This window comes from Triturus cristatus, chromosome 3_2 (assembly GCF_964204655.1).
Source record: "Triturus cristatus chromosome 3_2, aTriCri1.1, whole genome shotgun sequence".
In the NCBI taxonomy this organism is placed as follows: domain Eukaryota; kingdom Metazoa; phylum Chordata; class Amphibia; order Caudata; family Salamandridae; genus Triturus; species Triturus cristatus.
Genome location: NC_140584.1, coordinates 153,798,098 through 153,817,696, shown reverse-complemented (window position 1 = coordinate 153,817,696; position 19,599 = coordinate 153,798,098). Strand labels below are relative to the sequence as shown.

At 42.6% G+C, this 19,599-nt stretch overlaps 1 protein-coding gene across 1 annotated transcript in view; it reads left to right on the top strand.

The window, feature by feature from the left end:
- Positions 1-3,371: 3,371 nt before the first annotated feature.
- The window catches only part of LOC146856926 (transient receptor potential cation channel subfamily V member 6-like), a 288,989-nt gene continuing 272,761 nt past the window's right edge, over positions 3,372-19,599 (top strand). The window contains exon 1 of the mRNA XM_085646781.1: positions 3,372-3,865. Within this exon, the coding sequence (XP_085502907.1) occupies positions 3,735-3,865 (131 nt within the window). The 5' untranslated portion in view covers positions 3,372-3,734. The remainder of the gene's footprint in view (positions 3,866-19,599) is intronic.

The following is a 19,599-nucleotide window of genomic DNA, read 5'->3' as shown; positions in this document are numbered from 1 at the left end:
AAACTGCCAACGTCAGCTCAGAACGTCTAACCTAACTTTGCGGCAATTAGATAGGTGTGTGACAGCTGGCTTCAATTAGTGTGCTGTGGAAAATCACTGCAAGCCTGGCTTACATTCGACACAGTTCCTGCTGCATACTTTAGATGCAATATGAAGTGCTGGTTGATGATCATGCTCGGGAAATTGGCGGCACGTGTAGTTGTTTTACTGACAACAAAAGGGTCTTTTTCAGTTTTGTGTGTTTGCCTCGGTCTGCAAAGAACGGTTGGGGCATATTAACAAGCGGAAGAGATAATTATCGCTGGCCGCTCTTAGCGAGAAAAATGTTATCGCTGGCTATCGCAGGAAACTATCGCCATGCTATCTTTGTATTAACAACGCATAGCGCAACGGCGACAATTTCCCAGCGATAGCGATGTTTTCCATGGAACATCGCTGGTTTTCCAGCGATGTTCCATGGATAACGGCGATAAACTTGCTGATACGACCCTGTGGTCGTATCAGCATAATCCACCCCCAATGGTAAGTATAGCTAAGTCTGCATTTTAGCAGACGTTAGGGGCATATCAGCAACAACCGGTGATAATTATCGCTAAGCGCACTTAGCGCTAGGATAATAATCGCCGGCTAGCGTGGATTTTTATCGCTGAGATAGCGTGCTATTAGCATTGCTTATCTCAAAAGCGATAAAAATCCTAGCGCTAACTGCCAAACGTGGGATTATCGCTGGAAACCCAGCGATTATCTCAAGAAGGTTTGGCGTTAGCTAGATGATACGGCCTCACATACTTAGCCATGATATCCACCTTCCATAGGATATCATGGCTAAGTCAGTCCTGAAGCAGGCGTAAGGAAAGTAGCGATAACAGCGGTCATCGCTACTTTTCTTGCCGCTATGCTTCATAGCGTGGGGCTTGATGATAGGAGAAATGTCGCTTAGCGACATTTCTCCAGTCATGTCAGGTCAGGAACGCCCACTTTGCATCTCATTAGAGATGCAAAGCTGGGCGTTAAGAATTCGTGCACTAATGCAAGGTTTCATGCGATAGCGTGACCTTGCTGACTAGGCGATAAAATTATCGCTGCTTTTCGACCGAAAACGGCCGCAAAAGCGGCAATAATTTTCTATTGCCGCCTTGTAGATATGCACCAACGTTTTTGGCGAAAACAGCTGTTTTCTCCAAAAACTAACGTCTGCTAAAATGCATGGGCAGCCTTGTAAATATCGCGATGTGTACATCAGTGATATTATCAAGGTTGTACTGCCCAGTGACACCCACTTTGCATCTCATTAGAGATGCAAAGGGAGGCGTCGGGTAAAAGGGTGCTAACATGCGCTAATGCATGTTATCACCCTCTTGTAAATAGGGCGATATTTTTATCTCAGCTTTTTTGGCTTTCAAAGCCAAAAACGCGGAGATATGGCCCTTGTAAATATGCCCCGGTTGTTCGTCCAACATGCATCGCCGTGAGCACGTAGAACGCTGCCGGGTTTGAGATAAATGTCCTACTTGCGTTTCCAACTCTACCCTCTCTGAACTCGGCTGGATATCTGGCAGGGACCAAGGGGCATATTATCAAGGCCGGCGTTAAAATTCTCGCCACTTTAGCGGCAGGAAACTGCCGCTAAAGCGGCGATAATGGGCTTGATAATATGACGCAGAGAATTCCAATAAAAGCCCATGTTGACACCAGAACATGGGCTTCTATGGGAATTTTCAAGTGCATATCATCAAGTCCATTATCGCCGCTTTTAGCGGCAGTTTCCTGCCACTAAAGCGGCGATAATTTTAACACCGGCCTTGATAATATGCCCCTATAGCCCCCTGCCCCCACACTAGCTACACTGCAGTGGCTGTGTGTAGTAAGTAAAGCATATCTAACCGAAATTCCTCTACATTGTCCACAATGCCTTCTACAACGAAGGCCACATTTACTTGCATTTACTCCGCGGGTGAGGAAAGCCAAGTTGGGTGGCCGCTCTTTTGCTTTCCTAGCAGCAAAAGCCTAGAATTCCCTGCCTCTCCATCTAAGGGTGGAACCGTCGGGATCCAGAAGAGGCCTAAAACCTGGCTGCTCCTTTGTGCTCGAGCACAGGCCCACAATCAAGCTCTGACTTTCAGGTGGTGGTTTTCAGAAGACACTTACACTCATGATGCTGATGTGCACACAAGTTATGAGGCATGTGCACACCTACAAAATGATGGTGCTGTGAATAGGGCACGTCACAGTGTTATCTGCATTTTTGCCTACATGGTAAAGCATGAACAAAAGGCATTGGCAGAGCCAAATGCGTAAAATCCTTAAGGTCCGACTCCATCTTATGTAGGCCCAACTCCATCTTGACTAGAGTAGGTCACCATCTGCCGTTTCCCACACAATGGGAGTTGCAATCTTTCCCGATTTATGTAGAATTATTTCTGAAGGAATATGAGGATATTTTCTGCTCAGTTCTTTCACTAGTTTTTTTTCTCTCTTTATCACTATAACACAGCGTCTTATGGTATTGTCGATTTTTTTAAAGATAATGGGCCATATTATCAGGAACGGGCGATACATTATCGATAAGGGGCTTGATAATATGCCCTATAGAATTCCAATAGAAGCCCAGGTTTGATGTCCTTCACACCAGAACCTGGGCTTCTATTGGAATTCTATAGGGCATATTATGTAGCCCCTTATCGCCGCTTTAGCGGCATTTTCCTGTCACTAAAGCGGCGATAATGTTACCGCCCATTCTTGATAATATGGCCCTTTGTTTTAACACCCATCTCACCTATTGGCCTGTTCCAAGCTTTTCAGGATCCTTAGGTCCACTAAATAATTATGTTTCATCAGAGAGTTTAGGTTCCATAATCTAATGAAGTTTGAAGAAGACGGGAGAACTGCAGTCTTGGAGAGGACAAGATAGCTGTAAAGCTCAACCAGCGTCAAGAATATTAACGATCTTTAATATAAATGAAACAGACAAATGAAACAATCCCATGGAATGGTTTTCCTTGTCTATGTCTCCGCCAGCAGTTTTAAGTTTACAAGTATCTTAGATGAGTGACCTTGCGGATGTATTTATTCCTAGAATCTCCTTCCTAAAGCTATTGTATTTTTTTATAAGTCTATGTTCACTTCCACAAAAGAAAGTTTAATCTCTTTGACACAAAGAGCAATTTGCAGAGAGGCGTTCCCTTGGCAAGGAGACTGTTCCAAAGGTTGGCGCTGGCTTCCAAGTGCAGTAAACATGCAGTCCTCCCTTACCTGTTTTTATAAAACGATCTCTCCCATTTGACAGTGACAGCAGTTTAATTCACCCTGATCCCTTGTGCAGTTAGGTAGGTCCAGGGATGTGGTGCAGCTGGCAGGTTTGTAAGAAGGCAGTCCCGCCATTCATGCAGCCCGTTCCAGGCAGCGCTTCTCATCTGACCCTGAGCTAAACTGAAAAGGCACTTCAGCTACTGAAGCATTGAGTCAGCTCGAGCCTCTGACAGGGAAGGTGTATGGGTCGCTAGATTAGAACGTGCAGGTACATAGTACATTTAATTTGGATTAGCATCGATTCAAAGTTAACTGCAGATTTTTGGAAAAGAGTTTACAACTCTGAACTCATTTGGAAAAGGAGAAGCTGCAGGATAGTGATATCTCGACAGAGCTGTTTCTGCTGCCCCGGAACTCTTGCTTAAGACTGACATTAGAGCCCTGGAAAAGTGGTCATTTCCTTTGTGCCTCAGAGGGCAAGAGATATGGGAACGGATTTTATGGGGAAAAGAGGCCATGATTTGTCCAACTTTTGGAACCGAATAAGGAGCCGAGTTCGGATTACACCACCGCGCTACTTGGATGGAGAGAAAGTCCACATGCTCCAGCAGAAATGGTAACGTAAATTGGTAATCACGAATTTACTTGAGATCCAGCTCTGGGCTGCTCTGTTTTTCTTCCGTTTTTACCTGACATCCTTCTTTAACTCTTTATTATTAGATTGTGTGCCTTTCTTATTTGCTTCCACTCATTTCACTTCAGCGGAGACCTTCTCTTTGTCTGCAGCCTCCTGTCGGCCTCTGTTTTTAAGCATGAACTCCTTTGTTATTAGTTTACAATACTTTATTGAAAGATCGATTGAGAGTATTTATTTTACTTTCCATTTCTTCTTTGGTAGTACTAGTTTGTTCTCTTCCATTACTAGTTAATGCTATTTGTATTTAGCTTGCATTACTTTTTTTTTTTAGCTTGTACCATGTTATTAAAATGTTGTATTTTCGTTACTGTCATTTGTAGCTATTTTGTTTTTAAGTGTGCTCTGCCCTCATAAGTACTCGTTTGACCTTCTTCTTTGTTACAAGTTTCAACACCTTTGTTATTGCCTTTTACTCATTCGGTCCAGCTTACCAACAGCCAAAGCTGTCTGGTTGCTAAAGGACTTGTGTCCATCCCCTACTTACCTATATAGAAATACTTTTTTCTTTTTGCCTAAGCACTCCCTGAGATTGCAGGCGTTTTCCTCAGCTGTCTTCTTTGAATGCTTCTCTGTCCCTGCGCTCAGTGCTGCTCTCTCTCGCCTATATGCTTCCCTCCTCTGTGTTCCATGTTGCTCTCTCCCTCATGCGTGTCGCCCCTGCACTCAATTTCACATTCCGTGTGATGCTTTTCTTTCCCTTTCTCCCCGTCTGCTTCTCTGTTGCCCCCCTCTACCCTTAACGTGCTCTATTTTTTCCTTTCAATTATAGTTTGTTTGTGTGAAGGCCAGTGAGCAAATTGCTGGCAGGCCGCACTTTTTTTTTAAATGGAAGCGCTTGTGTACTACTTAATTTTCATATTTTTTTTAAATGTACCCATCTATTTTGGATATGCAAATAAAACAATAGTGCATGCATAACACGCATAAACCATGACACTTACACAATCATGCGTCATGATGCTGGCGTGCACATAACTCATGAAGCGTGTGCACACCTACAAAATGATGCTGCTGTGAAAGGGCACGTCATGGCGCTATCTGCATTTTTGCCTACATGGTACAGCATGACAAAAAGGCATTGGCAAAGCCAAAGACGTAAAATCCCTAAGGTCCGACTCCATCTTATGTAGGCCCAACTCCATCTTGACTAGAGGAGTTCACTATCTTTCCTCTCTCACACAATGGCAGTCAAAGTCTTTCCTGATTTGTGTAGAATAATTTTCATGTCTGCCATTCAACACAGATGTCGCCTGATCTTATCTTTCTAAGAACTGTGAATACGTCAAGCCATTCAATTGATGACACGGATACAACCATAAATGCAACGTTTGTCTGGATCAAATTTAAACATTCCACCAAGTCAAAGATAATTAAGAACACATAGGGATATATAACAAAATAGTATAGTCTGAATTGACGTCCTTTTACTTTATATGTTCATAAGGAAACATCTAGGACACATACCTTGATGCATATAATCTGTGTCAGACATTCTTAAACTCATGTCAGAAGTTCCAGTTTCTGATAAGTTTTAGTGTATAAGACCACTTGACCACTTGTAAGGAGAGGTCCTTCACCCAGAGTATTGCCCAAGATTCTGCCAGAGATGGTCTCACCTGCAGCTGGCAGACTTTGTCCTTTACAGATGCTACATCTCGCCTTAAGCCTGAACCTGAAAAAAGTTCCAGAGGGAGACTGATTGACAGCTACCGCAGTGTGTGTTTGCCCTTCATGAGGAACACTGTCTTTTTCACCTCTGCTGATATAAACAGTCTTTGCTGTCAACAAGGTATGCAGTGTATCACTGCTCCCTAAGAAACTCTAAACAGTAAGTTACTCACCCTTTCATGCTCTCACAGTATAGAGCATGAAGTAGACAATAGGTTGTCAGGTTTCGGATTATGTTTCAGTGACATTTCTTTAAAATGCTAGAAGTGTTCATTTTATTCTCGTTATACATAACTTGTCTTTTTGCTGTTTTTATATTATTCTGTGTAGTTGTGTAAGATGTACAGAGAAACAGTTTGCTCCTTTAGTAATAAACGGTTTTAACATAAAAGTATTCATTCTTCTTAGTACAATGTGTGTGATGCAGTGAATAATGAAATATGGTTTGCTGCTGTTTCCACAATGCCCCTGATCCCTCTATGGGATTGTTAGTAACCCAAAATTAATACTTCTTTGCCAATTACACATTGAATAGAGTATTGCTTGGCTACAATAACTTGTCTTCCACATTCATCGACTGGTTCATTGAACCAAGTTCACCCATGTCACCTATGGGTGGGAAGCACACCTTGTAGAGTTAAGCTAAAGTTGTAACTTTCACACCACCAATATGTCTCAAAGGCAATTCCTATTGGCTTTGCCATAGCATGTTTTATTGTCGGTATTAGCTCTTTGGTTAGTATCTCATACTGCTTTGTCATAATCTTGCACTCCTATTTTCTGAGTTTGCACTTCCTATTATCAATATTATATCATGTTTCTTTATTGGCTTGTATTTCTTTGTATCGTTGTATAACATGGTTAGTGAATGTAATGTTCAACCGCAGCAGGGACCCTTAGGGAAAGGATCGTAAGACAGGTGAGGGATGGCTGTATCCAGGCAAGATGTTCATGATAACAACTGACTGTATTTTTAATTGGCTCTCATGTAGATTCACTTTGTCAACAATATATTCTGATTTGTTGTTAGCTCGCAAACAGTGCCGCGATGAACAATGGCAAAAAAATGGAAATTGGCATCTTCAGAAAGTAAAACATTATTTACTTTTTGTAACTCATTTGCGCTACAGACATCTATAATTTACATTAAATATGCAAATGAGTGTATTTATGGTGAACTAGGGCAGGAGAGGAAAGGTGGCAATTGATGGTATGGGGCCAAATAATATTAAATGCTGGGAAAGGTGGGAAACCACTAGCAAATAGGTAATTTAAAGCAGAAGTTTAGGAGGATATTTACCCCATCATGATAGGAAAGAGAGAAACAAAATCTGAAAAAGCCAATGTTCAATATTGTCATAAAGAAACATAAAAAAAAATCCAAATCACAATATTTCCAGTTTTAGAGTTGGACACATACAACACCCAAAACATAGGTTTTAGGATTTAGCCAGGCAGAAATAATTTTAAAAATGGGCCCTACTGTCACCTTTTTCAGAATATCTTACGATATTGTAGGTTGTGGTCCCTTTTAATTGGGTCATCCTGAAAAAATAAATAATTACACGACTAGAGAAATAGCATGTTTCCCGACTGTATCCTATAGGCAAGGTTTAATTTATAATATTTCAAGGCCACTCAGGACTTTATTTCAAGTTTATCCATTTATTAGTTCAGCTTACAGCCTTACAATATTTTAAGAACATGCAATATAAAAATAATTCATTAAATAAAAGCATGTACCCTGCAATCTATCGATAAACTCATCCGAAACATTAAAATGCAAGTACAATGAGGTGCTGAAAATACGCTTTTTCATAAATGGCTTATAACCTAAAAAATAAATTTAAAAAAGCATGTTTGAATTCTTCAGATACAATAAAGTGCAAGTGCAGTCAAAACAGTGCGCATTTCCATTGGAGGCAACAATCTAAATGAAAGAAAAACATATGAATCACTATCAATTAAAAAATTGGGCAATTTATGCATAAGATAGCAGCGTGTTCAATTATGGGAAACAACCAGGTTCATGGAGCCTACCTACTTAAACATAATCTGAGAGTGGAGGGCAGCTCTCTCAGGCAGGGCCACTTAACCCAGAAATATGACACTATGGAGGTGACAACGTACATATCATCTGGTTTTATACATAACGCCACTGCTTTAACACATCCGACCCCATATTATTTCAAAAGATTGAGGAGCCACCTCTGCCGAATTGCTACATATTTTGTACAAAATGAAATAAAATGGGTTAGATGGTCCAGACCACCAAAGCTACAATCACAGCGGTCATATCTACCATCGAGTATATGTATACGTATAAGAAAATTCCTGGTCGGAATGATACCTTGCTGGAATTTTAAGTACAATGTTCGCTTCAATTTAGGGTCCAGCATGTCTAGATATTCTGCACATGGGAGGCCATAGATGTTACTGAAATAATTGCTAGTGAAAGATTCCCACTTGAACTCCCAACATTTTTTTATCTGCCTGTATTTATGATAGTGTTCTTTAATCAAATCAGCAGTATCCTGTGAAATTCTCCCAGGAGCTTCCCACAAAGACACCAGCTGTTGGTCCTTTAAAACCTTTTGTACATGTAATGACCATGTATGGCTCCGGCAAGAGCAGCTGGCTGTGACTTTTTCAGGGGTTTCTAAGTAAACTGCGGCCTTAAGGTTTCTTACTAGTCTAACCCAGTAAAGAATTGGTCTGAGGGCGATGATTTGTAATATAGGAGTAAAATTATGCTCTGTATACAGTGCTGTTAAAGAGATACTTGGTCCAAGTCCCTGCATAGTTCGAAGGAAATTATTCTCAGCTACTTGGAGTGGGCAGACATTCCCAAGTCCCTGTAGTTCCACACCATACAGTGTGGCTGCCACTGCCCTTTGCTTATATATTTGAAAAATAACATTGATACTTCTGGCTCCATCCTTATGCCTAAACATTATAACTGCTCCAACCAATTATCTCAAAACTAGCGTATCCTTCTGTATTTGACTGCCCCATCACAAATCCTCTGAGGATCAGTTTCCCATATAGTCAAACTGCTTAACAGTATACCTGCAACCAAAGGCTTTCACTTAAAACAGGGAGAGGGCCTCAATTCCATACACTTTGTTTTGCTACCATTAATGGTCAATGACTTCTTGTCACAGTACTTCACAAAGTGTGTTAGTAGCCTATGGGCATTGTTTTCTGTTCATGCCAGCAGTACTGCTCCATCCTCGAATAATATTATTGGCACCCGCTTCCCGGCTACAGTTGGGATATCTTTGGGGTCTTCCATCAAACAGTCTACTAAAACATAAAAAAAAGACTAAATAGCAAGGGAGCCAGCACGCACCCTTGCCGCTCACCTTTTTCAACCAGGAAGGGTACAGCACACTCCCCTCCTGGCCCATACCGTGTTACTAGTATGTAGGACCTTTATGACCATTACTAGCGAGGGGTCAACTCCCAGGTCTAACAGCTTCTGTTGACTAAATCAAAAGTAGCTTTCAAGTCATAAATATTAGGTACAGTGATGACTTCCTCTCTACAGTAAATGTATAGGACATCATAGATAACCGGAGAGCCTAGTCAATGGCCCCAATACGAGGCCTAAATCCAGCTTGCGCATCAGTCTTAATGTGGGCATCAACCCACCCCAGGACTTTCGACAATATTTTCCTCCACCATCCAGAAGGAAGATTGGATGATAATTGGATGGGCTGGATTGGTCACCTTTCTTATGATTCGGCATAATAATAGCCACGTGCTATGCAGGGGGTACAGCATTACCAGCAAGTGCTGAATTAAACACTCTAGTAAGAATATGGTCCACAAATAAGGCTCTTCACAATATATGCCAATAGGCACCATATCAGGGCCTTGAGCTTTATGTTTCTTTGTATCAGTCAGGGCTCTCACCACCTCAGGTACTAAGATATCAATTACACAGGGCCCAGAGCACATGCTCTCTTGGTTAAACAGGAGGATTGTGGGGTTGACACTGTATAAATGACTAAAGTGGCTAATCAAAAAAGATGAGCCAATATCAGTTTCTATAATGTTCACTGACCCCCTCTCCACCTGTGATACCAAGTTCCAAGAATATTTTGGATTTTGTTTCCTGTGCAGTCTCCTCCAATTCCTCCGAGAGAGTCAATTGGTACAGCAGTTTCTTGTTCCTCATAAGGCGTTTATAATGAGCACTACACTCTCTGAATAACAATTCACCTTGTGGCCTATAATGTAATTGTACTAGGTCAGATGAAACAACTCCCTTCATTCTACGACATTCCTCATCATACCAAGTAACCCATTTGCTCCTTTTCCCACCATCCAACAAGGTGACTGCTGGCTCAATGGGCTTAGACCACAAGGCCTTCAGCTCCTTTTCCATCCCATTGTAGGCTGCCAGGATTGCACCTTTGTCACCACAAGGGGAGTTCAAAATTGCAGAACCATACTTAATCAATATACTCTCTAGCAATGGCAGTTTTTGTAAATATTTCTCCCTGCTCCATCTTATCCTCTTCCTACTGTTAGATGCAACAATCATATGTGTATAACTCCTTTCCACTGGGCCATTTTCATCAGCAGCCTGCCTTAGCCACAATTCCAAGCAAAGTAATTCAGGCTAATGATCTCTCGCCACTCTCTTGACATTATATTGTGCACGCATTCCCAATCCTTCATATTAATTAAAAAATAATCAATTATTAATGCTCTTCTCGCCTTATTAAAAGTTGCCATAGCAGTGCTATCTGAGGGGGTATGACCATTAATACAGCGCAGATGGTAGTTTATCAGAAGCTCAGAGAATGCACCTCCCTTCTTGGTAGATTTAAAATTGCTCATAGCTGACTCGGGAATACCCAAACTACGAGCTTCCAATATTTCTTTTATTGTTGATGATAGCATCCGATGGCTGTGTGCTGAAATCTCCACAAATCAATAACATATACTTCGCCCTTTAACCCTCCCCAAATAACCTGCGAGTAGCCTCATCTTATCTAATACTATTGATGCAAGTTATACAATTCCTCTAGATGACCTGTACCTCTGGAGACCACCTTGGTGGAATATGAACATTCACAATATCAATCGCCCCAGCTTCTGGGCCCGTAAGCCAAATTCTCACATGACATTTTAGCTGCCCCAAGTTGCTCTAGACTACATTCCAGCATACACAACACCCAGAGGGTGAGCCCAGCCGAGGGCCGGTCCCTCCGAGGGATGGTAGCCTGATTAATGCTATCTAAAAACCCATTAACTCCAATATCCTCAATGGCCCATGTTTCTTGGAAGCAGCATATGTCAAATTTTGCAACAAACTTCAACCGGTCCTTAGCCTTTATTTTACAATACAGGCCTGCTATGTTTGATGAAAATACGTCCAAATTGTCATTATTAAACTTGTTCATAATACTGGCCCTGGATTGCCCGGTAGGACACAAAGTAGCAGACTCGGGTGACAGGCTCTTCCATACTCAATCAGAGTCACATCTTGCATGACTTCCAGACTTAGTTGCTAGCGCCGCTGTTATTCATGTCCAATCATTGTGGTCAGCCTCGATTTCTTTGTTCCCAGCTTTTAAGAGCCTAATTGACCTGGAATTGTTACAAGCAGCGATGTGGAAATTCTCATAGGCTACTTCATTTAGGTTCAATGTCTTGCTCTTCAGTGCTCTCGCGGATGGTTTGTGATTAGGGGGCACTTGGCATCAAAGAGTGGAATTTGTAGCCAATTTTGCCCTGATGATGAGATGGCTTTCCAGACTAAGCTTAGGCAGTACAGAACATCCACTCCCATGATGTGGAAATCATCTGTGTGGCTGAAAACCAATCTAGCAATACTAGGGAGTGCAAGATCGACCCTGGAAGAGTAGGCAATATTCTCACCTAGATCTGACCCGGGTAACCAATTACTCAATATCATTGTACTCATGTAGCTTGACAGAACCACTCTTAGTTCTGGGACAGTAAAGAAGAGGGCTAGTGATCTTGCTCTGTTTAGGAATATTGTTAGCTAATATCCGGAAAGAGGTCAATAAACTCCAGGCAACATTAATATTCTTTTTCTAATGGTTTAATGTCTCTAGCTGCCGAAGAATTATTTTTCCCTTCAGTTAGACCTCCCTTGTTATCTCCCAACCTTCTGTAAATCGTGGCCAGGGGATTAAGGCTGGACACTGGCCTAACATCCCCAGTGTAACCAACTCCAGAAATCCCCAGCTGATCAGCATCCAAACTTTGCATTGGGAGCACTGGGATTCCAGGGCTCGTTTCCCTAACTTGCTGGGGCACCTCAACGGCTCCTTTTGGGGACCAACGTCTCCCTTTAGATTTAATTTCCTTTTTAGATTGGGCAGGGTGCTTTTTTGCTTGTAATATAATTGCTGTCTGTGTAGGCTTGTCTACTTCCAGGGTGGTAATGTTAATTGCATTGTTTGCTCCTCCTAGGAGACAGGTAGAAGTTGCTTCTTGAGTAGTCACATTCTCCATTGCTTTTGCACTAACCAGGCTCTTTCTTGGGGGCTGGACCGTCCTACACCCCTTGGTTTCGTAGAAAAAACACTTAAACAAATAGAAAAAGCCAGGTCAGTCCTTTTCTTTCGTTTGGGTTTACCTTTTTTATCCCCCTCTTTGCCGGTTTCACAGAGGGACTCTAGTTTGTATCATTCAAAATTTGTGGGTTGTGGCTCTTTAAGGTGCGTGACATTTAGATGGAGCTTCCCACAGCAGTTCCTCCTGGCATAGTCTTGCTATCCTCCATGCCAGGAGTGGAACTGACTTCTCACCTTTGGCTCCCAAGGGCATTAGCAAGATTATCAGGGGTAGTGCTGATTTTTGGCTCCTCTTTTGATTTAAATATCGGAGGGGCACACTGCTTGGTTATATCTTAACACACTGGAATACTTCCAGGTTGAAATGTGAAGATTGATTTTTGGTCTATCAGATTTCCAATCTCACTTGGCTAATACATATGTGATGCTTTGTTATTGATATTAGCCGTTTATTTGGGTGCTCAAATTTCCTATCACAGTTGAAAATTCTGTCTGTGAGGCTCCGTGTTTCCTACCCTCAGGGATGAGGGCATGAAGAATCAAAGTTAATATTGACTCTATGGTCAGACCCGCCCAAGGGTCTTCTCAAGAAGCAAAAGAATTGAAGATAAATATATATTATGGGCATTCATTGCTTTAGAGATTAAAAAAGCCTTGTGAGGCCTCCGAGTGCATCAATGTACTTCCAGAAGACTGGTTTACAGGGATGATCTGGAAAATCGAATCATTGAAATGGGAGCTCTCTGGAGGCTCTGCTGCTCTCTTCTGGGGGACTCCCATCTCCACCTCTACCTGTGCTTCCATCTGCACCTCCAGAATATTGTATAGGATGATAATGGGATCATCAACGTTTTGGGCCCCCAGTGCGCACCTTCTCTCTCACTGTGGCATTCATTGGCACATCAGCAGGGTATAGTCCAGAAACATCAAGGAGCTAGTACTCAAGGACTTGTTACCAGGGCATTTATATTCCAGCGGGTCCATTGTAGCTGCAGAGCTTTGAGTTACTACCTCCTGTGTGAGGCATGTCAGTGACCCAGTGAATGGGTTAACATCTTTACTTAGCTTTTCTGCCTGCACAGCTGACTTGCTCGCTGGCAGCAGAGCCGCTAGACCTTGCGTACCATTCATTCTTCCTTCCATTGCATTATAAGGCCTGGGTTTAGATTGCTCATGTTCCAGTGACAGAGCATTTAGCCTGCTTCGGAACAGTCCCATCCTCAGCCTGAGACTCATGGGCACCCACCTTACCAGTTTCATTTCCGTTACCAGGCTTTTCTGCACTAGTAATAGCCTGCTCACCTTTAAGATTGGGCTCCCCCAGCATTATTGATGTGCCCCGCTGGTTGTTCTTTGCAGTCTCCTGGCTCACCACTCTATGACAGCAGACGTATTCTCCATGACTTTCTTTATCTTTTGATAGAAGCTTGTAATCAGCTTTAAGGGGGAGTCTGCCTCTGGGTCTATCCATAATATCGAAGGGGAGGTAGATTTTAATTGTGTTTGGCGTTTTGGGATTATACCTCAGCAGGCTCTATTTGCAGGCTCACTGCTGCATGATCCGATGCACTGGTGTTCCCCCTTCGTATGCTTTCCTTCCCTTTTGGGTATGTTGCGAGTAACTTATTAAAAACTCTTAGTGAGTGCCTTGGAACTACCTGTTTGGCACATCTGATTGCCAAAGTCATGATACTAAGACAAAACGGGCACAGAGTTCTTGTTAAAAATGTTAGAAATGTTGGCTGCCAGATGCAATTATGATAGTACTACCCAAGTACCCGTGTCTGCATTTCAAAGTTCCTTAAATTGGGGCGATCCTTCAGGTGAAGCAGCTCCTTCAGCTCTTTCTGGGTTTTTCGTGCTCTGAGGCTCTTCAGGATGGTACTAAGGAGACCATTGGAAATCGAGCTTGAACACAGGTATTTGAATATAACAGACAGTGGGGGCAGGGAGAAGCAGGGCACCAAGCCGGACTCCAACCTAGAGCAGCCAATTCGGTTACTCACCGCTTCCTCCCGTCTAGCCGCAGCAGCCCTAACGGAAGTTGCGCTAGGAAGTTGCCAACATATTTAGCCACCTATCGCCTGTCTAGAAAAGTCCAGTCCTTGATACAGACCATGTACACTCCAGAGGACTATCTTTAAATTGCTCTGGGCTTGCAGGCACTCAATCAATCATTTGTTCACAGCTGCTCAGAGCACCTGCCCAAACGGGAACTTACCGCCTGCTGCTCCTGGCTATCTTAATGAATCTTTCCTGACTCTTCTGTACCCGGTGGGCCCGCCACGGCTGAGTTTTCTCCGTGTCTCCACTTCAGGGTAGGGCAGGCAGGAGAGGGACGAAATAGACAGCTTGGCATTGCAGATACCGCGTATACCGTGTGCTTTGTTGGACACGGGGCTGGGAACAAATGGTGGCTACCAACAGCCACAACCCGCTTATTCAACCAGGAGCACAAGCCAATCCTCAAGCCCCCACGCTGGTTCTGCATCTCCATGCCAGCAGCGTCTGCATCTCCTCATGATGTCTGCATCCTCCGTTCCGCATCTCCCTACCAGCAGAGTCTGCATCTCCTCGCACCCTCTGATTTATTTTATTACTGTGTGAAGATGGGAACCTGACAGTTCTATAAAGCTGATGTGCAGATGTCTTTGGATCACTTTTCTGGCTAAGCAAGTGAAGACATCACTAAAGCATGTCAAACTTGTTCCTAGATCATCAGAGATTAATTTCTGACACGCTGCATCTTGAATCCTAATTATACTGCATTAGCACGTAGTTGCCCAAAGGCACTCATCTAGCTGCTCCTGGAAGTTGATAGGGATCTATGCAGTGGAATTCTCCTAATGTGCCTGATCCTCTTTCTTGCATTTGTTAGGCTAAGGGACACTGTGATTATGAGGGAGGCGGGGAACAAATTATGCGATTGAGTTAACTAAGTTAAGTGTCAAGGAAAGGCAAGTTATACATCATAATTCATCACGGTTAGTGTCAGTGTTACTTCACTATTTTGTCCTTTTTGCAATGTTAACTGACTGGGCAGAGGCTGCACCACATTCTTATCAGTTTAGTAAGTGAATGCAGCTATAAGCAAAAGAAAGGTGACCTGTCACTATGTGGTAATAGGACTATTTCTAAACCGCAACATGTTTGTAGTAAGTTTTGATCCATTTGAGCTACAAGAACTTTTTTGTTAAAATCTACACATTTTGTAGAAGATGATGGGTTATATGGCAAGAGTGCTACATCAATAATTAGGTGGAAAACACCAAAGCTGCAGAATCACATAGTTCCAGTGGCCCTCGTTATGTTCTTGCTATGTAGTTGTACCAGGATTAAAAAGAGGTCAGGGAAATATGTCTGCTGGTCTTTATGACTGTCCTTGAAACAGGAACAATACTCCACAAAGACTCTGGGTAAGGATCCTACAACAAACTGATCGAAATGGAGCCAGTTATGAACAGTGGCTCAAAGCATACCCGAGCACCTGTTCATTTCCACTGTCTAAAGTGCATACATATAGCTCTGAATTTCTCTGATTTAATAGACAAAATGCAAACAGTACATTTGGGAAATAGTGAACATTGACTACAGTGCATGCTTTAACTCAGAGAACATCTGAGGTATGCACTTTAGCCAGTGCAAGCATGTAAAAGCTGATGCTTGGCTCTGCGCTCAGCCAGCACACTTGTCCATGACCGGATTCCGAAACATTTTGCCTGGCACTACGTTATATCCTTGGTGATAAGTTAAGGTAGCCCTTGCTGCAGACACCTTTTAACACAGTTATATAAAAACATGTTGTGTGATATTTTGTTTTGGTGGTGAGTTGTTCTGATGTTTCTGTGCTGTTTTGTATTTGTGCTGCATCATTGTAATACGTTTTTGTTGTGCTGTATCCTAGATGCTTTGCATTGTTTTGACTGCTTTGCTTCGATGTGCCCTGTTATGTTTTTTGTTGTTATCCTCATTTTCCATCAAGAAGGCATATAGGAGCTCAGTGAAAAGAGAGCAAAATAGGCAACCAAGATACCCTCTCCCTACTCACCAGAAGAAATAATGGCAAGGGAGAGACTTTAGCCATTTTTCCCTCTGAGCAAGCTCCAAGACCTCTTCAGCAATATCTTTTTAGAACCACGCATCCCGACTCCTTTCTCAGGCTCTTTGCTATTGATGTATTAATCATAGGACCAATTTCTCATTTTTCCAGATATTAACTCCCTCTAATACCACAAGAATTTTACCAATCTTCCCAAATCTCCCAAACATTTAGCCTTTTCACCAGTAGACCCCTGCGATCTAAAAGATTCACCCTCTGAACTGATAACATCCATTCATTCCTTACTGGAGGTATGGGAAGTATCCACTTTAAGCACATCTCCCTTCGTGCCAACAATATCAATACAAAAAATAGATGCTTTCGTTTCCTAAGTAATTTCACAGGTTGGGGACCCCCATTTACTACTCCAAATATCACCATTGCCAGGTTTTGTATTCTTCCTATCCTTCCTTCCCTCTCCTCCCTCCTCAGTACATTTCATTCCCCCTCCTCCTTTGGAATGCTCCGCTGGAGTGTGCCTTAGAATGTTGGCATGTCTTGACAGTTCGGCGAGCGGATGACTGAATAAAGACGCACTTGAACCTACCTCGTCTCAGCGTCTTCAATTACAATACTGGCGACGATCTGGCGCAGGTGGCCTGTCAGTCATCTCCCCTTTCAGTGCTTCTCTCCATGGTTGCCATCCTGGATTAGGTGTTAATAAGGGATTCGTTTAAACACCTCAAATACAGCCGCTACTTAACCTGCCGGGGTCAAGGACCTGCTTGCTACTGTTAAACTATTCTGAGGGAGTTTTACAAGGAAGCATTCCAGCTCTGACTTAAAATGGACGGCTCTCCTGCTTTCCGGAGGACTTCACTGCCGATTTGTGAGTCACGAACGCCTCCTCTACGGGGAACGCCTCCCTACATTCCGCACAAAGGCGTGTGTATCCTGTCACCTTCTTTGCTGATTTACCAGTCAGGAACGCCTCCTCTGCTGGGAACGCCTCCCTTCATTCTGGACGAAAGAGTGTGTATCCTGTCACCTCATCACATCTGTGAAGCGACACACCTTCTCTGTGAGGAACGCCTCCCTACGGACGAGCGCGATTCGTATCGCGTCAGCTGCTTCGTTCCTGGAAGTGGAACATTGATGCATACCGGCTCGTCTGAGGAGACTCGACTTGCAGGGGCAGTCCACGCCTCCTTCATCCTGTTGTACGATCGTGTGCACTCCGCCCCTCAGCTGATTACCGGCTGAAGTGCTGAAGAAGTGCTGTTTCTTCACTTGCCTTCCGCACACTTTCCACATGTGTGGTGTTCTCTGCGTGCTGCCCCTCTGTCTTCAACTTGGATGAGGTACCGGCTCCCTCAGGAGTCTTCTCTTGCTTTTTGCACTATCCTGTCAGCAGTGTGTGCATTTTTATGGTGACACGCACACCTCCTTCTCCCTACAGTTGGTACTGTGTGTGCCCTTGTTCCTCAGTGACACACACACCTCTTTCCAAGTACTAGTTCTCAAGTGTACTTTTTATCTCCTTTCTCCTTCATACGGTGACACGCACCCCTCAGTTCTTTTATTAATACTAGTACGGTGTGTGCACTCATTTACATGTTACATTCACATTTTAATATTCAACTACTAGTTATCTAATGTGCAATTTATTACATTTCTAAGGTATATTTCCCACATCATTACATTTGAAACATTGTTAAACTTTACATTTATAGATGTAACTAAGTACTAGTTCTTTATTTGTTATGGCTGAACCAGCGACGAGTCAACCGCCTGCCTTCCTTAATGAAATTGGGGAACCAGAAGTCCATTGGAAGGACTTGGTTAAGTTGTTTGATTCGTACTTAATCGCCATAGGTGGCGAAAGGTTTTCTGCTGTTCGCAAACAACATGTCTTATTACATAATCTAGGTACCCAAGGAAGGATGATATACGAAACATTACCAGAACCAGAGTGGGAAGAGGATGATGATGTTGATGATCATGATGTTTTCAAAGTTACTCTCTTGAAGTTAGAAACGTATTTTGGTGACAAGATAAATGTAGTCTTTGCAACAACATACATGTTTTAGTCATATCCAAGGTAAACAAGAATTGGTCATTAACTACATAGCAGCTTTAAGAGGCCTAACCAAGTTATGTGAATTTGGTGAACTCAATGACTCTCTTATCAGAGATCAGTTAGTTAGGTGCACAAATAATAATCGTATACAAGAGAAACTTCTGGCCAAAAATCCAACGTTAAGGGAGGCTATTAGCATAGCACAATTCATAGAACACACAGCTAAGTGCATCAAAGAAATGAAAACACCCAATGAGGTAGTTGCTGGAATTCAAAATCCCAATAGTACTCTTGACAATGGTGTAGAAAATGTAAATTAAGTACTTAAGGTCAGAACCAAAGAAGTGAGAGTTAATAAACCTACCAGCGAAAGCAATACTTTGAAATGCTACAGATGCGGCAGCAGCAGTCACCTTGCGAATAATGTCATTTGTACTGCTAGCAATGTGGCATGTAAAAAATGCAATAGGAGAGAGCACCTTGCTGGAGTTTGCAGAGATGGAGAGAACAGTCAGGTTAAAGTGGTTTGCAATGAAGGGGACCAATTACCTAAGTATGTGTTTCAAGTAAAAGACACTGAATATCCCAAATGTACTGTTTATTTGAACAATAAACCCCTAATTATGTTTGCCGACTTGTGTTCCCTTTTCACCTTAGTTAACCAAGATGACATAAATGACTTGTTTGACATCTCTAGCCTTGACATATCAGAACCTGACATCTCACCAGAAGAATACACCAGAGAAACTATACCTTTAGTTGGGATGGTGACGATGCTTATACATTTCAAGTGGAGATTCATATGTGGCAAAGTGTACATTGTAAATAAAGGGCCAAACCTTTTAGGTTGGCATCATTATAATTTGGAATCAAGGACCAAGTGCTCCTCATTGAACGTCATGAGGGAGCTAATGAAATTTGTAAGGAATATCCTGAATTATTCTCAGAAAAACTTGGGTTACTTAAAGAATTTCAACACCGCATAAAAGTTAAACAAGGTGCTTAACCCATTGTACACAAACCCCGCCCAATTCCCCTTATGTTGAGAGAGCTCTTGAAGGAGGAGCCGAGTAAACTTTGCGAACTGGGAGTCATACAACCTATAGAAGCCTCTGAATGGTTGGCCCCTATTGTCTTAGCTACCAAAGCCAGTGGGGATGGGATCCATTTGTGTGTGGATCTCCGCAGCTTAAATGACAATATATGGGTGGAAAGATTTCTTCTTCTACACATAAATGAGATGCTGAGCACCAAGGGCGACACCAAGGTATTCTTGGTTATTGACTTATCTATGGCATACCATCAA